The sequence below is a fragment of the Pristis pectinata genome, chromosome 13 (genome assembly GCF_009764475.1).
Source record: "Pristis pectinata isolate sPriPec2 chromosome 13, sPriPec2.1.pri, whole genome shotgun sequence".
Lineage (NCBI taxonomy): Eukaryota > Metazoa > Chordata > Chondrichthyes > Rhinopristiformes > Pristidae > Pristis > Pristis pectinata.
The window spans coordinates 894,535-918,590 of NC_067417.1; the positions used below are offsets into that span (position 1 = coordinate 894,535).

General features: G+C 53.4%; 1 protein-coding gene across 1 annotated transcript in view; it reads left to right on the plus strand.

Annotated features, from left to right (window-relative positions):
• The window catches only part of galns (galactosamine (N-acetyl)-6-sulfatase), a 36,420-nt gene extending 15,426 nt beyond the window's left edge, over positions 1 to 20,994 (plus strand). Inside the window, exons 6-14 of the mRNA XM_052028631.1 lie at positions 1,205 to 1,271; positions 3,241 to 3,368; positions 4,673 to 4,812; positions 10,061 to 10,164; positions 14,155 to 14,291; positions 15,133 to 15,235; positions 18,895 to 19,016; positions 20,269 to 20,386; positions 20,648 to 20,994. Of these exons, the coding sequence (XP_051884591.1) occupies positions 1,205 to 1,271; positions 3,241 to 3,368; positions 4,673 to 4,812; positions 10,061 to 10,164; positions 14,155 to 14,291; positions 15,133 to 15,235; positions 18,895 to 19,016; positions 20,269 to 20,386; positions 20,648 to 20,734 (1,006 nt within the window). The 3' untranslated portion in view covers positions 20,735 to 20,994. The remainder of the gene's footprint in view (positions 1 to 1,204; positions 1,272 to 3,240; positions 3,369 to 4,672; positions 4,813 to 10,060; positions 10,165 to 14,154; positions 14,292 to 15,132; positions 15,236 to 18,894; positions 19,017 to 20,268; positions 20,387 to 20,647) is intronic.
• The last annotated feature ends 3,062 nt before the right edge of the window (positions 20,995 to 24,056 follow it).

Sequence of the window (24,056 nt, forward strand, 5' to 3'; positions counted from 1 at the left end):
GTGCATGTGGTGTCTGACCGAGGGTGCAGGGAACAGGCACAATTATCACTAATTACCATCGGCGCAGTGGCTGCAGCGTGTAGCATCACGTGGTGGACTGCCACAACTCGCCTCCCAAACCAACCGCCGCTCCCTCCGAGGATGAGGGGCTCAGAACAGGGAACACGTTCCCCTCCGAGTCACACACAGTCCTGACCTGGAAGTGTGTTGTTGGACTGAAGGCTTGTCACTCATCACTGCCGGTCTCTGTGCAGTCCCCATGTCAGTCCACCTGTGACCAGTCCTTCCCGAGGCCCGCTCGCTCCCTTCCAACCTGGAGCGGCTGAAACTGATGGCATCCACCGCTGCTCCCCTTCACCCCCGCCCCTCCCACCCCTGCTCCCCCCCGCCCCTCCCACCTCCCCCAACACTCCAACCTCCGCTTCCCCCCGCTGCTCCCCACCACCCCCAACCCTCCCACCCCCAATCCCCCGCTGCTCCCCACCACCCCCCAACCCTCCCACCCCCAATCCCCCCGCTGTTCCCCACCACCCCCAACCCTCCCACCCCCAATCCCACCGCTGCTCCCCACCACCCCCCAACCCTCCCACTGACCCTCCCCATCCCTGCTCCCCACCACCCCCCAACCCTCCCACTGACCCTCCCCGTCCCTGCTCCCCACCACCCCCCAACCCTCCCACTGACCCTCCCCGTCCCTGCTCCCCACCACCCCCAACCCTCCCACTGACCCTCCCCGTCCCTGCTCCCCACCACCCCCCAACCCTCCCACTGACCCTCCCCGTCCCTGCTCCCCACCACCCCCCAACCCTCCCACTGACCCTCCCCGTCCCTGCTCCCCACTGACCCTCCCCGTCCCTGCTCCCCACCACCCCCCGACCCTCCCACTGACCCTCCCCATCCCTGCTCCCCACCACCCCCCGACCCTCCCCATCCCTGCTCCCCACCACCCCCCGACCCTCCCCATCCCTGCTCCCCACCACCCCAACCCTCCCACCCCCAATCCCCCCGCTGCTCCCCACCACCCCCAACCCTCCTACTGCCCCTCGCACCCCCGCTCCCCTGTCCCTCCCACCGCCCTGCTCCTCCGACCTCCCCCAACCCTCCCACCCCCACTCCCCACTGCCCCTCCCCCAACCATGATGCCCGGGTGGGGAGAGATGCGGTGGGTGTGTGACTGACGAGGTTCACTGTCTTGGTTCCACAGGTATTATGAAGAGTTTCAAATCAACCCAAAAACCGGAGAGTCCAACCTCACCCAGATCTTCCTGCAGGTAAGGTCACACCCTGTCACCCCTGACCCCAGCCCGAACCTGACCCTGACCCCAGCACTGAGCCGTTGCACCCTGATCCCCGCACTGACCCCGTCCCGCCCTGACCCCAGCACTGACCCCGTCCCGCCCTGACCCCAGCACTGACCCCGTCCCGCCCTGACCCCAGCACTGACCCCGTCCCGCCCTGACCCCTGCCCTGACCCGGTCCCACCCTGACCCCAGCGCTGACCCGGTCCCACCCTGACCCCCGCACTGACCCTGCCCCATGGTGTAAACATTGGATTTTCCACCTTCAGGTATTCCTCCTCCACCTGGTTCCCTTTGTTCACCTCTCCCGTTCCCCTCCCCCCATCTGGCTCCCTCTGCCCATCCCTCCCTCCCAAATCTGGCTCCACCTATCACCCTCCCGCCCCGTCCCACCCCCACATTCTCCTGCACACCGTCGGCCTCCCTCTCCCCTGGTCCTGATGCAGGGTCTTGACCAGAAACATCTGCTTTCCACCTTTTGCCTCCACAGATGCTGCTCAGCTGTCTGAGCTCTTCAGCCTCTGGTGTTGTTCTGCATCGGGGTATTGCATGTAGTTTAGCCCTCGGCGCTCAACGGTTACACTGACATTGGAGGCAGCTGAGAGATGGTTGAGTGGGGTGTAGGAGTGCTGTAGGAGTTGGGAAGGTTGGGTGTGCAGTCAGTGGGGTTTGAACAAATGAGGGGGTGATCTGAGGGAGACTGAGGATGGCTGCTGGCTGGATGCTTCCCCTCAGAGGGGGTCCACAACGAGGGAGATTCTTTCAGAATCCATCAGATAGGGGTGAGCAGGGATGTCTTCTGAGCATTGTGGCTCTGAGAGTCTCAGCCAGGGAGTGTGCAGCTGGAGTCACTGGGACATTTAAAGGAGTCATTGACAGACACTGTGGCTGTGCTTTAGAAATGTCTGAGAGGGTGCCAAGGGGTTTCTACAGTGGTTCCAGGGATGTGGGACTTATGGTCAGGTTGGAGTTGTTCTTGGAGCAAAATAAGTTGCCAAGTTGCTTCGTGCTGAGCCTTGAATTTAAAGGCAGGTTCAACACTTCCAGTCATCAGGTTATCTTAGGGTCCTGACTGTTGTGCTGCTGCAGTCAAGGGTCTGGGTGTAGTGTGTGTGTCGGTAGGGGTGGGGGGGGGGGGGGGGGGGGGGGCGGGGGGTCAGTCCCCATCAACTGTAGACAGACCAGAGGAGGGTGTTGGTGCAGTGTGTGTGTCGGTGGGGGGGTGGGGGTCAATCCAGGATCTGCGGATGGACTGGGCCAGGGAGGATCTGGGGCTAACGTGGGGGTCAGTTCTCCTGCCAAAAGCTGCCTGTTTCACTAGGATGCGGGTCTCACTGGCAAGCATTCACTTATCACCCTTGGAGCGAGTGCTGCAGTCCGGCGGTGAGGTCGCACAGTTGAGCAGAGTTCCGGCATTTAGACCCAGATCAGGACAGTGTGCGCTCTGAGGTGTTTCTCTGTGGGCCTCCCTGGTGGCAGAGGTTGTGGGTTCAATGAGGACTGACCCCACCACAAACACACAAACAAACACACACCCCCTCTACACCCTCTACACCCTCCTCCGTACCCTGGGCAAGGAACTGTAGGGGGTTCTGTAGATGGTGCTGCAGCCACTGTGCACCTGTCCCAGGTAGTGTCAAGCTTCCTAAATGATGCACTCATCTCTGTAAGGGAGGGTGTTCCGTCACACTTCTGACCCACGCCTAGGAAATGGTGGGAATGTCCTCGGGAGTTGAGGGGTGAGTCAGTTGCCTCTGGTACGGCTGAGTCTGACTCAGTGTGTGGTCAGTCCCAGACCAGAGGCACACTGAGGCTGGGCTCAGTTGGTCAGTCCCAGACCAGAGGCACACTCAGGCTGGGCTCAGTTGGTCAGTCCCAGACCAGAGGCACACTGAGGCTGGGCTCAGTTGGTCAGTTTTCTGATGATGTCGTTTGGCTGCAGGAGGGGATCGAGTTTATCCGGAGGCAGGTTGCACAACACAAGAACTTCTTTCTTTACTGGGCTGTTGATGCCACACACGCTCCTGTCTATGCATCGAAGGCGTACTTGGGAACCAGTAAGAGAGGCTTGTGAGTATTGTTCAGTTTGTTCTGTCCTGGAACACGTGAGCGAAAAGCTGCAGGAATGGTGGTCAGTGGGAACCCAACGTTGCTCGCACCTGGGCACAGTGCTCTGACCTCTGGGCCGTGTGCACACAAAGCCCGATCTGAGGGCGTGATGTGCACCACTCACACTATCGTGTTGGGACCACAGGGCTCCGAGTGTGGCAGAGGGTTGGTGCCGGAGGCTGGAGAGAGAGGGGCCACAGTCTCGGGATAGGACTCATCACTCTTGGACTGATGAATCTTTGGAGTTTCTTGCTTCAGTGGCCTGTGGATCGCGGGGGTTGGTTACTTCTGAGGGCGGGGGCCAAGGTTTGAGCACTGGAGATGGGGTGGGGGGAGGAGCTGACCAGCAGTCAGCATGTCGAATGCAGAGCGGGCTCCAGAGACCTGTCTGATCCCGCTCGTTGGAGATTCCTTACAACCCTGGAATTCAGTTTGCTTTAAGCACCAGACTAACTCCAGAGCCGGTCAAACCACAGTGCCCATCAATGTATTGTGGGCGTATCCTTGTCCAGACATCTGGTGAAACCCTGGCACGGCAGGTAGAGCCGCTGCCTCACAGCACCAGAGACTCAGGTTCGACCCTGACCTCGGGAGATGTCTGTGTGGAGCCTGCATGTTCTCCCAATGACTGTGCGGGTTTCCTCCCTCATCCCAAAGACATGCGGGTTGGTAGGTTAATCGGCTGCTGTAAATGGCCTCTGGTGTGTGGGTGAGGGGTAGAATCTGGGGGGAGTTGAGGAGAATAATAACTGGGGTCAGTGTAGGATTGCTGTAAATGAGTGGTTGAAGGGCCTGTTCTGTGCTGTAGACTACAAACTTCCTGGCATCTGGGGACGTGGTGAGTACCGTGGGACAGGGTGGAGAGAACTGTCTCCACGTATCTGGGGACGCGGTGAGTACCGTGGGACAGGGTGGAGAGAACTTTCTCCACGTATCTGGGGACGCGGTGAGTACCGTGGGACAGGGTGGAGAGAACTTTCTCCACGTATCTGGGGACGCGGTGAGTACCATGGGACAGGGTGGAGAGAACTTTCTCCACGTATCTGGGGACGCGGTGAGTACCGTGGGACAGGGTGGGGAGAACTGTCTTCACGTGACTGGGGACGCGGTGAGTACCATGGGATAGGGTGGGAGGGGAACTGTCTCCACGTGACTGGGTTGTGGCCCAACAGAGTGAGCTATAAGTGTGGCCATGGTCTGACCACGTGTGTGAAAGAGGTTCACTGTAGATGTTTGTACCTAACCCTGTGCTTCCACTTCGGTAGGTATGGCGATGCGGTGCGCGAGATAGACGACAGCATTGGGAAAATCCTCCAGGAGCTACACACACAGGACATCGCCAACAACACCTTGGTGCTTTTCACATCGGACAATGGAGCTGCACTCATCTCTGCTCCTGACCAAGGTGGGTTCAGCTGGTCACCAGCAGCCAGTGTGGGACATCAGAGGGGCTTCCCTCCCACCCGCTCCACCCTCTCACTGTGCCATCACCTTCCCCGTGACCTCTCCAGTTCCCTGCTCTTTCCCCTGGCCTGAAGGTCTTGAAGTGTTCCCTTTGGTGAGTTCCCATTGCCTGTCAGTCCCGGTGTTCCTCATCTGCTCATTCACCTCTACTGGCTCTCTCGTCACGCCCTGAATCTGATTCAGTCACAGAGCTGTACAACGTAGAACAGGCCCTTCAGCCCACTGTGTCTGTGCTGACCCTCCTGCCCATCTACACCAATCCCATGCCTGCATTAATTCCATATCCCTCTGTGCCCTGCTCATTCACATATCTGTGCAGTTGCCCCAAATGTTGTTACTGTTCCTGCCTCCACCACCTCCTCTGGCAGCTCATCCCAGACACCAACTACTGTGTGTGTGGAAAATCTACCCCTCAGGTCCCCTTTAAACCTCTTTCCTCTCACCATGGTTCCTTCACCCTGCCACTCCTTCTCTGCCTCACCGGGACAAATTCATCCCTAACATCCTGCAAGAGATCCCTGAATGTCGACCACATCTCCACAGTACATTTCCCTTCAAAAATGTCAGCCCAATTTACACTCCCAAGTTCTCGCCTTATAGCCTCATAATTCGCCTTTCCCCAATTAAATATCTTCCCATCCTCTTTGCTCCTTTCCCTGTCCATGACAATTCTAAAGGTTATTGAGCAATGGTCACTGTCCCCCAAATGCTCACCCACCAATAGATCTGTCACCCGACCCAGTTCATTAATTAAAACTAGATCTAATATGGCATTTCCTCTAGTTGGCCTGTCGACATACTGTGACAGGAATCCGTCCTGGACACACTTAGCAAACTCTGCCCCGTCTAAACCTTTGGCACTAAGCAGGTGCCAATCAATATTTGGATAGTTGAAGTCTCCCACTATAATAACCCTGTTATTTTCGCATCTTTCCAAAATCTGCCTCCCAATCTGCTCCTCAGTATCCCTACTGCTACCAGGGGGCCTATAGAATACTCACAGTAGAGTAACTGCCTCTTTCTTATTCCTAACTTCCACCCATATTGACTCTAGAGAGGATCCTGCTACATTATCCACCCTTTCTGCAGCTGTAATAGTGTCCCTGACCAGTATCGCCACCCCTCCTCCTCTTCTCCCCACCCCCATCCCTTTTAAAACATCCATTCCTGCCCTGATGTCAGCCATGTCTCTGTAATAGCCACAATATCGTAGTCCCATGTACTTATCCAAGCTCTCAGTTCATCTCCCTTATTCCTGATGCTTCTAAATGCACTTTAGCCCATCCGCCTTACTACTTTTATAGCCTGTACTCTTCTTCTCCTTCCTCAAAGCCTCTCTACCTGTTAGATCTGACTTTTCTCCATCCCCTTCTTCCTCTGACCTACTCCTCCGGTTCCCATCCCCCTCGCAAACTAGGTTAAACCCTCCCGAACCACCCTAGCAAACCTGCCTGCAAGGATATTGGCCCCCCTCAGTTTCGGGTGTAACCCGTCCTCTCTGTACAGGTCCCACCTTCCCCAGAAGAGATCCCAATGACCCAAAAATCTAAAACTTTCCCTCCTGCACCAACTTCTCAGCTACACATTTATCTGCCATCTCCTCCTGTTCCTACCTTCACTATCGCGTGGCACTGGCAGCAGTCCCAAGATTGCCACCCTTGAGGTCCTGTTCTTCGGCCTTCTGCCTAGCTCCCTAAATTCACTTTTCAGGACCTCATCCCTCTTCCTACCTATGTCATTGGTACCAACATGAACCACGACTTCTGGCTGTTCTCCCTCCCGCTCAAGAATCCTGTGGACCCATTCAGAGACATCCCGGACCCTGGCACCTGGGAGGCAACATACCATCCGGGATTCATGCTCACTGCCACAGAACCTCCTATCTGTTTCCCTGACTATCGAGTGCCCTATCACTACTGCCTTCCTCTTCTCCTCCCTTCCCTTCTGAGCAGTAGGACCAGTCCCAGTGCCTCAGACCTGGCTACTGCTGCTAGGCCCCTGCAGGTCATCCCCCTCAACAGCTTCCAAAGCAGAAAACCTGTTATTGAGTCCCACAGGGATCAGTTCTGGGACCTCTACTTTTTGTGATATTTATTAATGACTTAGATGAGGGGGTGCGTTAGCAAGTTTGCAGATGACACAAAGATTGGTGGTGTTGTGGATAGTGTGGAGGGCTGTCAAAGCTTACAGAGGGATATTGATAGGATGCAGAGCTGGCCTGACAAATGACAGATGGAGTTCAATCCGGAGAAGTGTGAGGTGGTACACTTTGGAAGGACAAACTCCAGGGCAGAGTACAAGGTAAATGGCAAGGTACTTGGCAGTGTAGAGGAGCAGAGGGATCTGGGGGTTCGTATCCACAGATCACTGAAAGTTGCCACACAGGTGGATATGGTGGTTAAGAAAGCTTATGGGATGTTAGCTTTCATAAGTCGTGGGATCAAGTTTAAGAACCGCAAAGTAATGATGCAGCTTTACAAAACTCTAGTTAGACCACACTTAGAGTACTGTGTCCAGTTCTGGTCGCCTCATTATAGGAAGGATGTGGAGGCATTGGAAAGGGTGCAGAGGAGATTTACCAGGATGCTGCCTGGATTAGAGGGTATGGATTATGAGGAGAGACTAAAGGAGCTAGGGCTGTTCTCGTTGGAGAGAAGGAGGATGAGGGGAGACATGATAGAGGTATACAAGATATTGAGAGGAATAGATAGAGTGGACAGCCAGCGCCTCTTTGCCAGGGCACCAATGCTCAAAACAAGAGGACATGGCTTTAAGGTAATGGGTGGGAAGTTCAAGGGAGACATCAGAGGGAGGTTTTTCACCCAGAGAGTGGTTGGTGCGTGGAATGCGCTGCCTGGGGTGGTGGTGGGGGCAGATACATTGGTCAAGTTCAAGAGATTGTTAGATAAGCATATGGAGGAATTTAAGATAGAGGGATATGTGGGAGGAAGGGGTTAGATAATCTTAGGAGTGGTTTGAAGGTTGGCACAACATGGTGGGCCGAAGGGCCTGTATTGTGCTGTATTGTTCTATGTTCTAAACCCGTGCCCCTTAGTTTTAGACACCCCTACCCTGGGAAACAGACGCTGGCTGTCTACACTATCTACACCTCTCATAATCTTATAATCCTCTGAGAGGTCCCCCCTCAGCCTCCTTCGCTCCATGGAAACAGTCCCAGCCTGTCCCTATAACTCCAGCCCTCCAGTCTGGGCAACATCCCAGTGAATCTTTTCTGCACCCTCTCCTGCTTAATCATGTTCTTTCTATAATGTGACCAGAACTGCTCTTAAGTGTGACCTAACCAACGCCTTGTACAGCTGTAAAATGATGCCTCAACCCTTGTACCTCGGCCACTGAAGGCCAGCACCCCACATGCCTGCCTCACCACCCTGCCCACCTGTGTCACCACTTTCAGGGAACCATGTACCTGTCCCCCTCGGTCTCTGTTCTACAACATTCCCCAGGGCCCTGTCACTCAATGTGCAAGTCCTGTCCTGGTTTAACTTCCCAAAATACAGCACTTCACATTTGTCTGAGTTAAACTCCATCTGCCATTCCTTGGCCCACTTTCCCAGTTGATCTGGATCCAGATTCCCGGCCAAAGCATCATTCATTGCCCCAAGCAAAGTACACGTGAGGATTACCAAGCAGATTCTTTACAGCAGGAAGCAGCCCATTCAGCGGAACGTGTCCCTGCCTTTAGTAACCGTGTAGGTGAGCTCCTCACAACTGTTTTCACCTCACCCAGCAGCACGACTGCCCCTTCTGTACGACAGTCAGTCCGTGGGACCAAGCTCCAGGTTCTCCCCTTTCCCTGGGCAAGTTTCTCCTGAATTCCCCGTTGGATTTAATCCCAGTATTGATCAGCCCTGCAGGTGAAAGTGTTTCTACAACAACCTCATAAATCCTTTTGTATTAATGTCTCAGATCTCTCCTCCGACTTCTCTACTTGAGGAACGAGCCCAGTTAGTTGAGTGTGTCCTGATACCAATGACCCCTCACCACTGGTGTCACCCAGTGCTCCTAGAACATGGAGACCACCAGTATTCACTATGCCTCCAGTGTGGGCCAAGCAAGCTCCAGCTTTCCGTTCTTTGATGGGGAATGAACCGCAGTGTTTGAGCTGTTACTTCAGAGATCGGTGAACCACACCTCAAGCCCTCTCACTGATTCAGACTGTTCCCCAGCTCATGTTTCACCTCCTTGATCTTTCTGGCAGTGTGTAATACCTCACCATACCAAACTTCATTTGTCATTTCTTATTCAATGATCACAGCATAACAAGATTACTGGCACAAAAGCAGAGTGCGCAACGATCCATGTCCTCTACCTTCACTGAAATGGAACCCTCTCAGCATCAGCCCAACAGCTCAGGCCAGGGCTCCGCTGCCCGCAAGCTCTGGACTTAGTGAACCCTCGCAGTGGTGGGGCTGACCTGCTCCACTGCCCCGCTCCTCAGTGGGGAAGTGCCCACCTCCTGGCTGCCTCTGGAAGTGAAGGAACACCCTCTGTTCATGTTGGAAATTCTCAGCAGATCAGGCAGCCTCCGTGGTGAGGGAGGATGAAGGTTTCGGCTTGATGGCTTTTCATCAGGATGTCTATTACCCAGGTCCTTGAGAACTGACCAGCCGCTGCACTCCCCCAAACACCCCACCCCAGCCCACCTGTCTACACCAAACACACCGCCCCCTCCCTCCCTGTACATTAAGACTGTCAACAAACCCATTACTCATAAACCCACTCCCAAACTGTCCCTAACCAACTCGCACCAAAGTGTTCACCACGATGTAGTGCACAACACGAAGGAGATTACCCTGAGTGTGACAGGTCTGCATTGTCAGCACCAGTCTCTGTACGCAGTTACTGAGGGGTCTGTGTTTCAGGGCTGTAACGGGACTGTGTAGTTACGGAGTGGTCTGTGTTTCAGGGCTGTAATGGGACTGTGTAGTTACTGAGGGGTTTGTGTTTCAGGGCTGTAACAGGACTGTGTAGTTACAGAGGGGTCTGTGTTTCAGGGCTGTAACGGGACTGTGTAGTTACTGAGGGGTTTGTGTTTCAGGGCTGTAACAGGACTGTAGTTACTGAGGGGTTTGTGTTTCAGGGCTGTAACAGGACTGTGTAGTTACTGAGGGGTTTGTGTTTCAGGGCTGTAACGGGACTGTGTAGTTACTGAGGGGTCTGTGTTTCAGGGGGCAGTAACGGTCCATTCCTGTGTGGAAAGGAGACGACGTTTGAGGGGGGAATGCGGGAGCCGGCCATTGCCTGGTGGCCAGGACACATCCCTGCTGGGCAGGTAAGTGGAGCAGGAACCCAATCACCTGTGGTCCGGGGAGGTGCATGGCCTGACCCTGGGCAGGTGGGGAAGGGGAGGCGGGACAGGGAAGGTGGGAGAGAGCAGGGCATGGGGGGAGGGGGGAGAGAGGGGACGTTGGGGGAGAGGGCAGGGGAGGGGGAGCCAGTGGTCTGCTATATCATTGTGGACACTGGAGTCAGCCAGTGGACGAGGAGGTCAGACGGATGGGGGAAGGGGATTGATGTCAGGGGTAGGAATTGAATGGCAGATTCAGAGGGATCAGCTATGGCCTGGGAGGAGGGACCGGAGCCCGGGACCCTGGAGGGGGGAGGGGAGGCCGGGTCCCGGGAGGGGAGCCTGGGGGGGCGGGAGCGGGACCCAGGAGGGGGGAGCGCAGCCCAGGTGGGGGGAGGGGAGGCCAGGACCCTGGAGAGTGATTTGATGTAACTGCAGACGGGAGGGAATCTGGTTTAATCAGAACGATCGGAGCGGAGCTGAGCCCTGCTGCTGGGCACTGAGGGAATTGGCTCCGGAGTGAGTGGTGGAGCTTGGTGAACGACTGTCTGAGTCTCTACAGGTGCTCGGGAATGGGCTCACTGCTGCCTCCCTCTGGCTACCCCAGGGTCTCGCAGTTGGCCCAATGGGCTACAGGAATGGGGACCAGGTATAGGGCTTCTTCTAGTGTACATCAGGTGCAGGAGTGACCGGTCAGTGCCCAGCCCGGCTCAGGAGTGACCGGTCAGTGCCCGGCCCGGCTCAGGAGTGACTGGTCAGTGCCCAGCCCGGCTCAGGAGTGACCGGTCAGTGTCTGAAAGCGGCGTCACAGGTATACATGGTGGTGAAGAAGGCACTTAGCACATTGTCCTTCATCAGTCAGGGCACTGAGTTTATGAGTTGGGATGTTATGTTTCTGTTGTATATGTCGTTGGCGAGGCCACACTTGGAGTACTGTGTACAGTTTGGTCACCCTGTTACAGGAAAAACATAGAACCATAGAACACTACAGCACAGAAAACAGGCCATTTGACCCTTCTAGTCTGTGCCGAAACGTTATTCTGCTAGTCCCACTTACCTGCGCCCAGTCCATAACCCTCCAGACCTCTCCCGTCCATGTATCTATCCAATTTATTCTTAAATCTTAAGAGTGAGCCCGCATTTACTACATCAGATGACAGCCCGTTCCATGCTCCCACCACTCTGTGAGTGAAGAAGTTCCCCCTAAACCTTTCCCCTTTCACCCTAAAGCCATGTCCTCTCGTACTTATCTCCCCTAATCTAGGTGGAAAGAGCCTACTCACATTAACTCTGTCTATGCCCCTCATCATTTTGTAAACCTCTATCAAATCTCCCCTCATTCTTCTGCTCTCCAAGGAATAAAGTCCTAACCTGTTCAATCTTTCCCTGTAACTCAACTCCTGAAGACCCGGCAACATTCTAGTAAATCTCCTCTGCACTCTTTCAATCTTACTGACATCCTTCCTGTAGTTAGGTGACCAGAACTGCACACAATCCTCCAAATTTGGCCTCACCAATGTCTTATACAACCTCACCATAACATCCCAACTCCTGTACTCAATACTTTGATTTATAAATGCCAGGATGCCAAAAGCCTTCTTTACAACCCTGTCTACCTGTGACGCCACTTTCAGGGAATTATGTATCTGAACTCCCAGATCCCTTTGTTCCTCCGCACTCCTCAGTGCCCTACCATTTACTGTGTATGTCCTCCCTTGATTTGTCCTTCCAAAATGCAACACCTCACACTTGTCTGCTTTAAATTCCATCTGCCATTTTCTGGCCCATTTCTCCAGTTGGTTCAGATCCCTCTGCAAGCTTTGAAAGCCTTCCTCGTCGTCCACTACACCTCCAGTCTTAGTATCATCAGCAAACTTGCTGATCCAATTTACCACATTATCATCTAGATCATTGATATAGACAACAAACAACAATGGCCCCAGCACAGATCCCTGAGGCACACCACTAGTCACAGGCCTCCAGTCTGAGAAACAATCATCCACTACCACTCTCTGTCTTCTCCCACACAGACAATTTCAAATCCAGTTTACACCCTCTCCATGGATACCTAGTGTCTGAACCTTCTGAACTAACCTCCCATGTGGAACCTTGTCAAAGGCCTTACTAAAGTCCACGTGGACAACATCCACAGCCTTTCCTTCAGCTACTTTCTTGGTAACCTCCTCAAAAAAACTCTATAAGATTCGTTAAGCATGATCTACCATGCACAAAGCCATGCTGACTATCCTTAATCAGCCCTTGGCTGTCCAAATACTTGTATATCCGATCTCTCAGAACACCTTCCAATAATTTACCTACCACTGATGTCAGGCTCACTGGCCTGTAATTACCTGGTTTACCTTTAGAGCCTTTTTTAAACAACGGAACAACATGAGCTACCATCCAGTCTTCTGGCACCGCACTTGTGGCTAGGGACATTTTAAATGTATCTGCCACGGCCCCTGCAATTTCTACACTAGTCTCTCTCAAGGTCCGAGGTAATATCTTGTCAGGCCCGGGAGATTTATCTACCTTTATTCGCTGTAAAGCAGCAAGCACCTCCTCCTCTTTAATCTCTATGACACTATTGCCTGTTTCCCTTCCTTCCATATCCACTATGCCCATTTCCTGAGTAAATACTGATGCAAAAAAACTGTTTTAAGATCTCCCACATCTCCTGAGGCTCCACACATAGACGACCATTCTGATCTTCTAGGGGACCAATTTTGTCCCTTACTATCCTTTTACTCTTCATATACTTGTGGAAACCCTTTGGGTTTACCTTCATATTATCTGCCAAAGCAACCTGATGTCTTTTTGCCTTCCTGATTTCCTTTTTTAGTATTTTCTTACATTTTCTGTACTCTTCAAGTACCTCATTTGTTCCTAGTTGCCTATGCCTGCTATACACCTCTCTCTTTTTCTTAACCAGATCGCCAATATCCCTTGAAAACCAAGGGTCCCTATGCTTGTTAACTTTGCCTGTAATCCTGGCAGGAACATGCAAACTCTGCACTCTCAAAATTTCGCCTTTGAAGGCCTTCCACTTACTGAGCACATCCTTGCCAGAAAACAACTTATCCCAATCCACTCTTCCTAGATCCTTTCTCATTTCCACAAAATTGGCCTTTCTCCAATTTAGAATCTCAACCCGAGGACCAGACCTGTCCTTATCCATAATTAACGTGAAACTAATGACATTATGGTCACTGGACCCAAAATGGTCATCTACACATACTTCATTAAACTGGAAAGAGTGCAGAGAAGATTTACGAGGATGTTGCCAGGACCCGAGGGCCTGAGTTATAGGGAGAGGTTGGCCAGGCTGGGTCTTTATTCCTTGGAGCGTAGGAGATTTAGAGGTGACCTTATGGAGGTGCATGAATCATGAGGGGCAAAGGTAGGGTGAATGCACTCAGTCTTTTCCCCAGGGAAGGGGAACTAAAAAACAAAGGGCACAGATTGAAGGTAAGAGGTGAAAGGTTTAAGAGGGACCTGAGGGCAACTTCTTCACACAGAGGGTGGTGGGTATATGGAACGAGCTGCCAGAGGAAGTGGTGAGGCAGGTACATGAACAACATTTGTATAAGTACATGGATGGGAGGGGTTTAAAGGGATATGGGCCAAATGTGGGCAAATGGTACCTTGGTCGGCATAAATGAGTTGGGCTGAAGGGCCTGTTTCTGTGCATATAACTCTGACTCAAGAGTGACCGGTCAGTGCGCGCGCATGCACACACACACGTGCAGTTACAAACACAGTTATGTGTACACAGACACATGCATGCACACACTCACAGTTACATGTGCACATATGCGCAGTTACACAGGTTGTCCGGCATACGTACACACACATGCAGTTACATGTACCCACACGTAGTTAGATGTATGAATACACACATATTTACATCTACATACATACGTACAGGTGCAGATGCACAGATGGAGATTATGATGCTGTGATGTGTGATTCCAGGTCAGTCAGCAGCTGGGCACAGTCATGGACCTGTTCACCACCAGCCTGAGTCTCGCTGGGCTCCAACCCCCCACTGACCGGCAGTTGGATGGCATTGATCTTTCTCCTGTGATCCTGCAGAATAAGGTCATCGACAGGTAATGGGGCCGGATGTGGGGAAAGAAAAGCTGTTACCTTCCAAAAACAGTGGTGAGGGAGGGGAAAGACATCAGAGACAGAACTGGGAAAGAACATTATTCATACAAGTCCCCAGGTCAGAATCAAACATTCCCACAGCACAGGCTCCATTCATAGGAAAGCTCCCTCCACACCGTCCCATCACACACTCCCGGGGTCAGACACAGTGAAGCTCCCTCCGCACCGTCCCGTCACACACTCCCGGGGTCAGGCACAGGGTGAAGCTCCCTCCGCACCGTCCCATCACACACTCCCGGGGTCAGGCACAGGGTGAAGCTCCCTCCGCACCGTCCCGTCACACACTCCCAGGGTCAGACACAGGGTGAAGCTCCCTCTGCACCATCCCATCACACACTCCCGGGGTCAGACACAGTGAAGCTCCCTCTGCACCGTCCCGTCACACACTCCTGGGGCAAAGACTATGTCAATATATTTGAGGAAGATAATCAATGCTGAAATAGGGTCCATGTTTAACCCCTGTGCCCCAGTAACTGGATAGTTTCTGACCAACACAGAGACACACACTGGTCCCATTGTTCTGGGCTGGAGTCAACCCAAACCCAGAGGTTGATAAGTCAGGTACAGTTCATGTATTTGTGCTCCTGAAGTCCTGCCTACTTCCTAAATTTTGGGTGGTTTGATTCATAACTCTGGGTTTGTGCTGTCTGTGTGAGTAACACATGTGCAGTGTGCGTAACACATGTGCCGTGTGCGTAACACATGTGCCGTGGGCACTGCTGAGGGGCTCTCGGAGCTGTGGTAAACGCTCAGCGTTGGGTTGCCCTTTGTCTTGCTCTCCAGGCCAGTGTTTTACTACCGAGGCAATGAGTTGATGGCTGTGCGGCTTGGAATGTACAAGGCACATTACTGGACCTGGAGTAACTCCTGGGAGGAACTGCAGCAGGTGAGTCGGTCTCCATGCAGGGAACCAGGGCTAGGAGTAGTCAGACTGTAGGTGGGTGGGAAGGACAGTGGAGGAAGTCTTGGTGAATGTGGAGAGGGGAGATGGACAGTGAATCCCCTACAGTCCATGAGATTGAAATGTACCACCAGATATGTCTTTAACCAGCCCCTCACAAACGCCACATGCAGGCACCTGCCGAGGATGTGAAGTGGGGTGGCCAGAATGTACTTGAACGTGAAGCCACCAGACTTGGTGTGTGTTGTGATCCTTGGTCAGACTCGAGCCAAGTCTGAGGGCAGGAGTTGACCACATTGTGAATCCAGGGGCACAGCCATGGGAAGGGACAGCAGACTCCCGCCTGGAGCAGGTTTCCACCACCATCCACGTCCACTATCCAGGCCCGTCGCCCTGTAGCTCAGGCTCCTCGTGTTCACACTCAAGCACTGTTTAACTGCTGAGGTGTCTGCCCAGCCCCGTTCATCGGCGAGTTCCAGAACCACCACCTCTGCACTAAAGGACTTTCTTCCTCTGCCCTCGAATCCTTCTACCGATTATCTTAATCCTTTCTGACACCTCTGTAAACTGATTGGTCCTTTCTGTTTACCCCACCTTGACCCTTCATAACTTTATACATCTCAACCAAGGCTCCTCTCAGCCTTCTCTGTTCCATTGAAAACAGCGCCAACCTCTCCAAACCTTCCTCTTGGCTGCAGGTCTCCAGTTCTGACAATCGTGGTTAGCTTCCCCCGTGCCTCTACTTCTCCACCTCTCCTGTAAGGTGCGATCAGAACTGTTCACAGTACTCGAGTTGTGGTCTAATACCGTTCCAGTATCACCTCCCTGATCGCATATTCTGTGCATCAGCCAAGATATGAAAATCTCCTGCCTGCCCTTTTCACCACCAAATCGGCGTCCCGCTGTCCCTGAGGATGTGTGGATCGGTAACCCCAGGGTTCTGTGTTCCTCCCCTCCCACAGAGATGTACATCAGGGAAACAGGCCCACTTTGGCCACTGGGCTCCCGTCCACATCCATCCCATCTCCCAGCACTTGGCCCACAGCCTCTATGGGCAATTCAAGTGCTCATCTGTACTTGTCTTAAACGCTGTCAGTGACCCTGCTTCCACCACTCTCTCGGGCATTGCGTTCCAGGTATTCATCGCTCTCTGGGTGAGAAAAGTCCCCCTCAGATCCCCTCCAAATCTCCCCTGACCCTAAACCTATGACCTCTAGTTTTATTGAGCTCTGAAATGGGGAAGAGTTGCCTGCAGTCTGACTTACCTATGTCCCATAATTTTCTACACCTCAGTCATGTCCCCTCTCAACCTCTTCCTCTCCAGGGAGAACAGATTCAGCCTGTTGAACTTGTACAAGACTTTGGTTAGGCTGACTTTGGAGGACGGTATGCAGTTCTGGTCACCTACTTACCGGAAAGATATCAATAAGCTTGAAAGAGTGCAGAGAAAATTTACAAGAATGTTGGTGGGACTTGAGGACCTGAGTTACAGGGAAAGGTTGAATAGGTTGGGACTTTATTCCCTGGAGCACAGGAGAATGAGGGGAGATCTTATAGAGCTATACAAAATTGTGAGGGGTATAAATAGGGTGAATGCATGCAGGCTTTTTCCCCTCAGCTTGGGTGAGACTAGAACTAGAGGACATCGGTTTAGGGTGAAAGGTGAAATATTTAAGGGGAATTTGTGGGGGATCTTCTTCACTCAGAGGGTGGTGCGAGTGTGGAACGAGCTGCCAGTGGAAGTGGTGGATGCAGGTTCAGTTGTAACATTTAAGAGAAGTTTTGATAGATACATGGATGGGAGGGGTTTGGAGGGATATGGTCTGGGTGCAGGTAGATGGGACTAGGCAGGAAACCAGGCTGGCATGGACTAGATGGGCTGAAGGGCCTGTTTCTGTGCTGTAGTGCTCTGTGATTCTAATTCACACACCTCTGAAGTTCAACTAATTAGCCCAGAATCACTGTTTACCCCTTCCTGACAGTGGTACATCAGCAGTCTTCCACCCCCTTCCACTTCCCCTGTAGCCAGGGGTGGGGGTTGAAAAATGATGGTAAGAAGCTCTGCAATTTCCCCCCCTTTCCCTCTTTGAACAGCTTGGGATACATTTCATCTGACTCCGGGTATGTATCCACTCTCAAAGATGTTAAACCCCCTTCATACTTCTCTTGTAGAGATTATTCCACCAATATCTCCCACACAGGACTCTGGGCTCCAGTGAGTTACCACCATAGTCCTGTTCCTCCGTTATCTCCCACACTGGACTCCGGTGAGTTACCACCACGATCCTGTTCCTCCATTATCTCCCACATAGGACTCTGGACTCCAGTGAGTTACCACCACAGTCCTGACTCCCACCCCAGCTCTGCCATTTATTGAGGCGGTGGCTGATCTGATCTTTGGCCCCAGTTCTATTCTCTCACTTTGTATCCGTTCCCTCAATGCTGCTGTAGTCGCAAGGCCTGACTGAGTGTCTCACCACCCGCAGGTCCCTGGAGCAGAGAACCCATCATCCACCAAAAGAAATTCCTCCTCATCTCCCTGAAGCAGAGAATCCCCATGCCACCTTCTCTACCATCACCTCATCCTGTGCCAGAGGTTCTGGACCTGCTCTCTGGGGAAACCTCTGAGCAGCATCTCCCTGGAATCACAGAATTGTACAGCACAGAAAGTACCTGTCCTATCTATGCCCATCCTAGTTTTATAAACCTCTGTAAGGTCACCGCTCATCCTCCTGCACTCTAGTGAGAACAAACCCAGCCTGTCCAACCTCTCCTTGTAACCACAGCCCTCCATTCCAGGCAACACCCTGGTGAATCTCTCTGCTCCCTCTCTATTGCTACCACATCCCTCCTGCAGTGTGGAGACCAGAACTGTACACAATACTCCACATACCAGTGTTTTCTAAAGCTGCAACATGACGTCCCAACTCTGATACTCAGGGCCTTGGCCCATGAAGGCAAGCGTTCCCCATGCCTTCCTCTCTACCCTATCCACCTGTGTCACCACTTTCAGTGAGCTGTGGACTTGCACCCCAAGGCCTTTCTGTGCATTAACACACCTCAGCTCCCTGCCATTTACTCCAATTTCCCAAAGTGCATTACCTCACACTTGCCTGGATTAAACTCCACCTGCCACTGCTCTGCCCAACTTTCCATCTGATCTGTGTCGCTCTGTGTCCTTAGACAACCTTCTCCACTACCTACACCTCCACCAATGTTCATGTCATCCTCAAACTTACTAATCAAACCACCTACACTCTCATACAAGTCATTGACATATATGACAGACAACAGAGGCCCCAGCACCAATCCCTGCGTACACCACTGGTCACAGACTTCCAGACAGACACCCTCTCCCACCACCCGCTGCCTCCAATCACCAAGGTTGGCTCCAGTTTGCCAACAGGCCTCAGACATGAGACTGACCGGCCTGTAGTTCCCAGGTTTATCCCTCTGCCTTTGAACACAGACACCACATCTGCCATCCTTCAGTCACCTGGAACCTGGCCTGTGAACTGTGAAGGCTTGAATGTCCCTGTGACAGCCGCAGCCTGCTGTCCAGGGGCCTGGGACACATTGGGCCCGGGCGTCTATCCACCTTTATCCCCCTGAGATATTTCATGCCTGCTTCCTTTTCATTTCAGGGAATTAATTTCTGCCCGGGACAAAACGTGACAGACGTTACCACTCACGATCAAAGGGATCACTCCATTCAACCACTGCTCTTCCATCTTGGCCGTGATCCTGGAGAGAAGTACCCCATCAGGTGAGGGGGAGCGAGGGGCGAGGTAACTCCGTGGTGTCCGGGGTAACACCGTGCACTCTCCACGGACTGTCTGAGGCTGGGGTTTCCCGCTGTACCTCAGGCAGTGGCTGCCCACGGCTGTCGGGATTGCTCTCCCTCCACCCAGCGTCTAGCCGGCGGGGAATCTGTCCCAGTGAGGCCTGTTGCTATACAGCACCCCCCCCCCCCCCATACAAACCACCACCCCCCGCGACCCCTCCCCACACACCCCTCCCCACACACCCCCGCAACCCCTCCCCACACACCCCCTCCCACCCCTGACAAACCAGGATGGGGAGCAGTGCCGGCTGTGGTGAGGACGGGGACTGGGGGTCTCCGTCCATTGGTCCCGGTACAGACCTAGTACCCACCTGAGAGGGCCTGGGTGGTCTGTGCTGAGGTTGGGGGGGTGCAGGGGTGGGGTGTGTTATTGGGGCTCAAGGACAACTGGTGTCACCAAATGGATCAGAAGTGTGAACCTGGCCGGCTGCACTCTGCACACCCCACTGACACCACCCCCCCCCCCCACTGACCCCTCCCCACACACCCCCACTCACCTCCCCCCCCGCACTCCCCCCTCACCTCGCCCCTCACCTCCCCCCACACCTCCCCCCAACTCACCTCCCCCCAACTCACCTCCCCCCCACTCACCTCCCCCTCACTCACCCTCCCACTCACCTCACCTCCCCCCACTCACATCCCCCACTCACCTCCCCCCACTCACACCCCCCACTCACACCCCCCCCACTCACACCCCCCCACTCACACCCCCCCACTCACATCCCCCGACTTACCCCCCCACTCACCTCCCCCCCACTCACCCCCCCACACTTCCCCCTCACCTCCCCCCCACTCACCTCCCCCTCACTCACCCTCCCACTCACCTCACCTCCCCCCACTCACCTCCCCCCCACTTACCCCCACTCACCCACCCCACTCACCTCACCCCCCCACTCACCCTCCCACTCACCTCCCCCCCACTCACACCCCCAATCACCTCCCCCCCACTCACCCCCCCACAACCCGCACACACCCCCCCAACTCACCCCCCAACTCACCCCCCAACTCACCTCCCAACTCACCTCCCCCCCACTCACCCACCCACTCACCTCACCCTCCCACCCCCTCCCCCCAATCACCTCCCCCCACTCACCTCCCCCCCCACTCAACCCCCCCACTCAACCCCCCCACTCAACCCCCCCAACTCACCTCCCTCTGCTCCCCCCCACTGCAGGTTTTCTCACGGGGAGTACGAGGAGGCAATGAGCCGGATTTCGCTGGTGGTTTCGGATCACAGATCCTCGCTGGTGCCTGGGGAGCCACAGCTCAACGTCTGTGACCGGGCCGTCATGGTGAGTCCCCGTCCCCGTCCCCACCCCCGTCCCCCTCCCCCCCCCCCCCGCGGCCCCTCCCACCCTCTCCTGCCCCCGCCCCTCTCTCACACCCCAGGTTGCCTTGGTAGACCTGCAGCCCTCAGCCGGGGGGAGGGTGGGGGTCTGCCCAGAACCCACCCCCTGTTGTGGGGCTGGGGGTCTGCAGGTGGGACGTCCAGGGACAGGATGGGAAAAGCCGTGCTGTGCAGTGGATAATCAGACTCTCCTTCTCTCCAACAGAACTGGAGCCCTCCGGGCTGTGAAAAACTCAGCAAATGTCTGAACATCCCCAGGTCCGAGCCTTGGAAATGTAACTGGCCACATTAAAGCTGCTGTCAGAGGCTTGTAGACCGGGAGAGTCGGAACCTCAGCAACTCCCCCAGTGGCCTCTCTCGGTGCTGGAAATACTGAAATGCCCAGAGAACTTAGAACTGAGTCATGAAGCAAAGGGGAGACGGGAGGGGGAAGAGGTCACTGGCAAACCGCAGGCTCGGGCAGACCGCAGCCTCTGACCCGGTCCCGCACTGCTGGTAGGCACAAGGAAGACTAAATGTTCCAATGGCAAAATTAAAGGCACTGTCTCTGAACACTCACAGCATTTGCTGGAAGGGAGGTGAAGGACAGGCACAACGGAAGTGAACGGATCTGATCTCATTGTCATCACAGACACGTGCCACAGGGTGACCACAGATGGAGCTGAGGGATCAAGGGCTGCTGAAATTTAGGAGGGACGGGCAGAGGGGAAAGCTGGTGGTGTGGAGGTGGGCAAAGGAGGAGGAGGTGGGCGGAGGAGGAGGGGTCGGGGACCGGTGCAGGGGAGGAGGTCTTGGCCCTGCAGTTATAACTAGATGATCAAGGGGCAGAGACGTGACGGGGAGTTACCTACAGGTTTCTAGCAGTGGTGATGTGGAGCATGGTTTAACCGAGAAGTTCAGAGGTGCCGAGGACAAGGTTAATCATAGAACACAGAACGGTACAGAACAGGCCGTTCAGCCCACAATGCCTGTACTGACTGATGCAAATTTAAGCTGATCGGCCCTGCATTCCTGCCTGTAGATGTGCCTGTATAAATACCTCTTACACATTGCTGTCGTATTTGCATCCATGACTTCCCCTGCCGGTGTGTTCCATGCACTGTCTGAATAAAAGAACTTCCCCACAAATCTCCTTTAAACTTTCCCCCCCTCACCTTAAACCCATGCCCTCTAGTATTTGACATTTCCATCCTGGGGAAAAGACTCTGACCATCTATCTATGCCTCTTATAAACCTCTATCAGGTCTCCTGCTCATGCCCTCTAATCCTGGTGAACCTCCTGTACCTTCTCCACAGTCTCCACATCCTTCCTGTCATGGGGCAACCAGAACCTCTTGCAGTGTTCCGTGTGTGGCCCGACCAAAGTGTTCTACAGCTGCAACGTGACTTCCCCACTTCAGTGCTCGGTCCTGTGACTGATGGAGTGTACCGTGCGCTGCCTTTACCACCCTGGCTACTTGTGTTCCCACTTTCTGACAAGTAAGGTTAGCAGCAATGCAGTGGAGGCCAATCCCTGGGGTGTGTGAGGTGCTGTTCTGAGTCAGTGTGTTGAGGAATTGAGCAGGGAGAGAGCTGTTTTGGATCATGTATGTGAAATGACAAAGGAAGGTTAATCATAATGTGACAGGGTTTTACAATGAGTTTGAATTTGAAAGGATTCAATCCAAAACTGGGATATTAATTGTAAGCAAAGGAAAGTGAGGGTTTGAGAGTGGTGTAGGCCTTAGGGACATTGTCAATCCACCGTTAATGTTCTCAATGGCTGACTAAATGTCTTTAAATAACTATAGTTCTTTAAATAACTAATGCATAAGTTGCAAAAGAAAGAAAAGTCTTCAAGACACAAAAACTCAGAAGGAAAAGTGATTCATCTGTGGCTGAGCAGAGAAATTATTAGCAATAAGTGAAAGGACGAGGCTTGTGAAGTTAGCAGGAACAGTGGTGGCTCTGTGGGTTGGGAGCAGTTGGGAACTCGGGAAAGGAGGACCAAGGAATTGATAGGGAAAGGTGAGGTGGGCTATCCGGGAAGGGAGAATGCAAGAGACAGACAAGTGCCAGTATGGACCCCTGACACAGGGGAGAGGTTCTCGTGGGAGGTCAGGAAGTGGCAGACAAACAGATACTTTGTACTTGCTTCACGGAAGAAGATACTGGAGTAATGGCTTATTATGAATGAGGGAAAAAGTACAGTTCCAGAGAAGCTGGTGAGTTTGAAAGTTGATGAATCCCATGGATCCAATGATCTACATCCCAGAGTTCGGAAGAGCTGGCTGTGGACGTGGTGGGTACTCTCGTTATCATCTGCCAGGGTTTTGGAACAGTTCCAGCGGACTGGTGGGTAGTAAATGTCACCTTGCTATTTAAGAAAAGAGGGAGAGAGAGTAGGAGCTACCGACCCGTTAGCTTGTGTCAGTTGTGAGGGCCATGCTGGGATCTACCATCAAGGATGTTATAACAGGACTGAGCAGAACTGGCAGGGATTTATGGAACGTAGAACATTACAGCACAATACAGGCCCTTCGGCCCACAATGTTGTGCCAACATTTTATCCCGCTCTCTATCTAACCCTTCCCTCCACATAGCCCCTTATTTCTCTATCATTCATGTATCTCTCTATCTAGGAGTCTCTTAAATGTCTCTAATGTATCTGCCCCAGGAAGGAAGGTGAGATTGACCTAACCTGCTGGAGGTTTCAGAGGATGTGATGAGTAGATGTGGTGCCATCCATCAAGGCTAGAGCACACAGACCTGTGGGGAATGCACTGACGTGGACTGGGAATTGACTGTCGGACAGGAATGGGGATAAGCTGCAGTTGTCAGGCTGTGAGCACTGAGGTTCCACAGGGATCGGGGCCTGACCTTCAGCTGCTCCATGTCGACCATGTGGCTGAAGGGACCCAATGTCATACCTCCAGGTTGCTGACGATCCTGAACGAGGTGGGATTGTGGTGAGTGGGTGAGGATGGAGCAGGTGGAATATACTGTGGAGAATGTGAGCTGAACCACTGCACAGAACTGGAAAACAGCGATTCTTTACACAGTGAGGGATTGGGAAGTGTTGATGGTAAAAGGGACCTGGGTACACCAGTCAGTCAAGGCCAACGTGCAGGTGCAGCAAGTGACTGGTGGCAAGTGATGTTTTAGACATTACCAGAAGACTTGGATACAGAAGTAAAGAGGTCTTACTGTCTTGCTCAGGACCCTGGTGAGAGTTCATCTGAACTATTGAGTTCAGCTGGCCTCGTACCTGGGAAAGGATGTACTTTTCCTGGGGAGGGGGGGATGCTGCAGTGGTTCAGCAAACTGGCCCCAGGGTGGTGGGTTTACCGTACGAGGAGAGACTGAGGAGGCTGAGACTGCATTCTTGAGTTTAGAAGAATGAGATTTCATTGTAACTACGGATTTCTCACAAGGTTGGACAGGCTGGATGCAGGAGGGGCGTTCCCCCCCCCCCGCTGGAGGAGTCTAGGATGAGGGATTGGCCATTTTGGACTGAGATGAGTTTTGCAGAGAGTGGGGAATCCTGGTGAATCTTTGAAATTCTCTACCACGGAGGCTGTGGATTGAGTTCATTCAGAGCAGCAAGTGACAGATCTGTGGATGTGAAGGGCTGG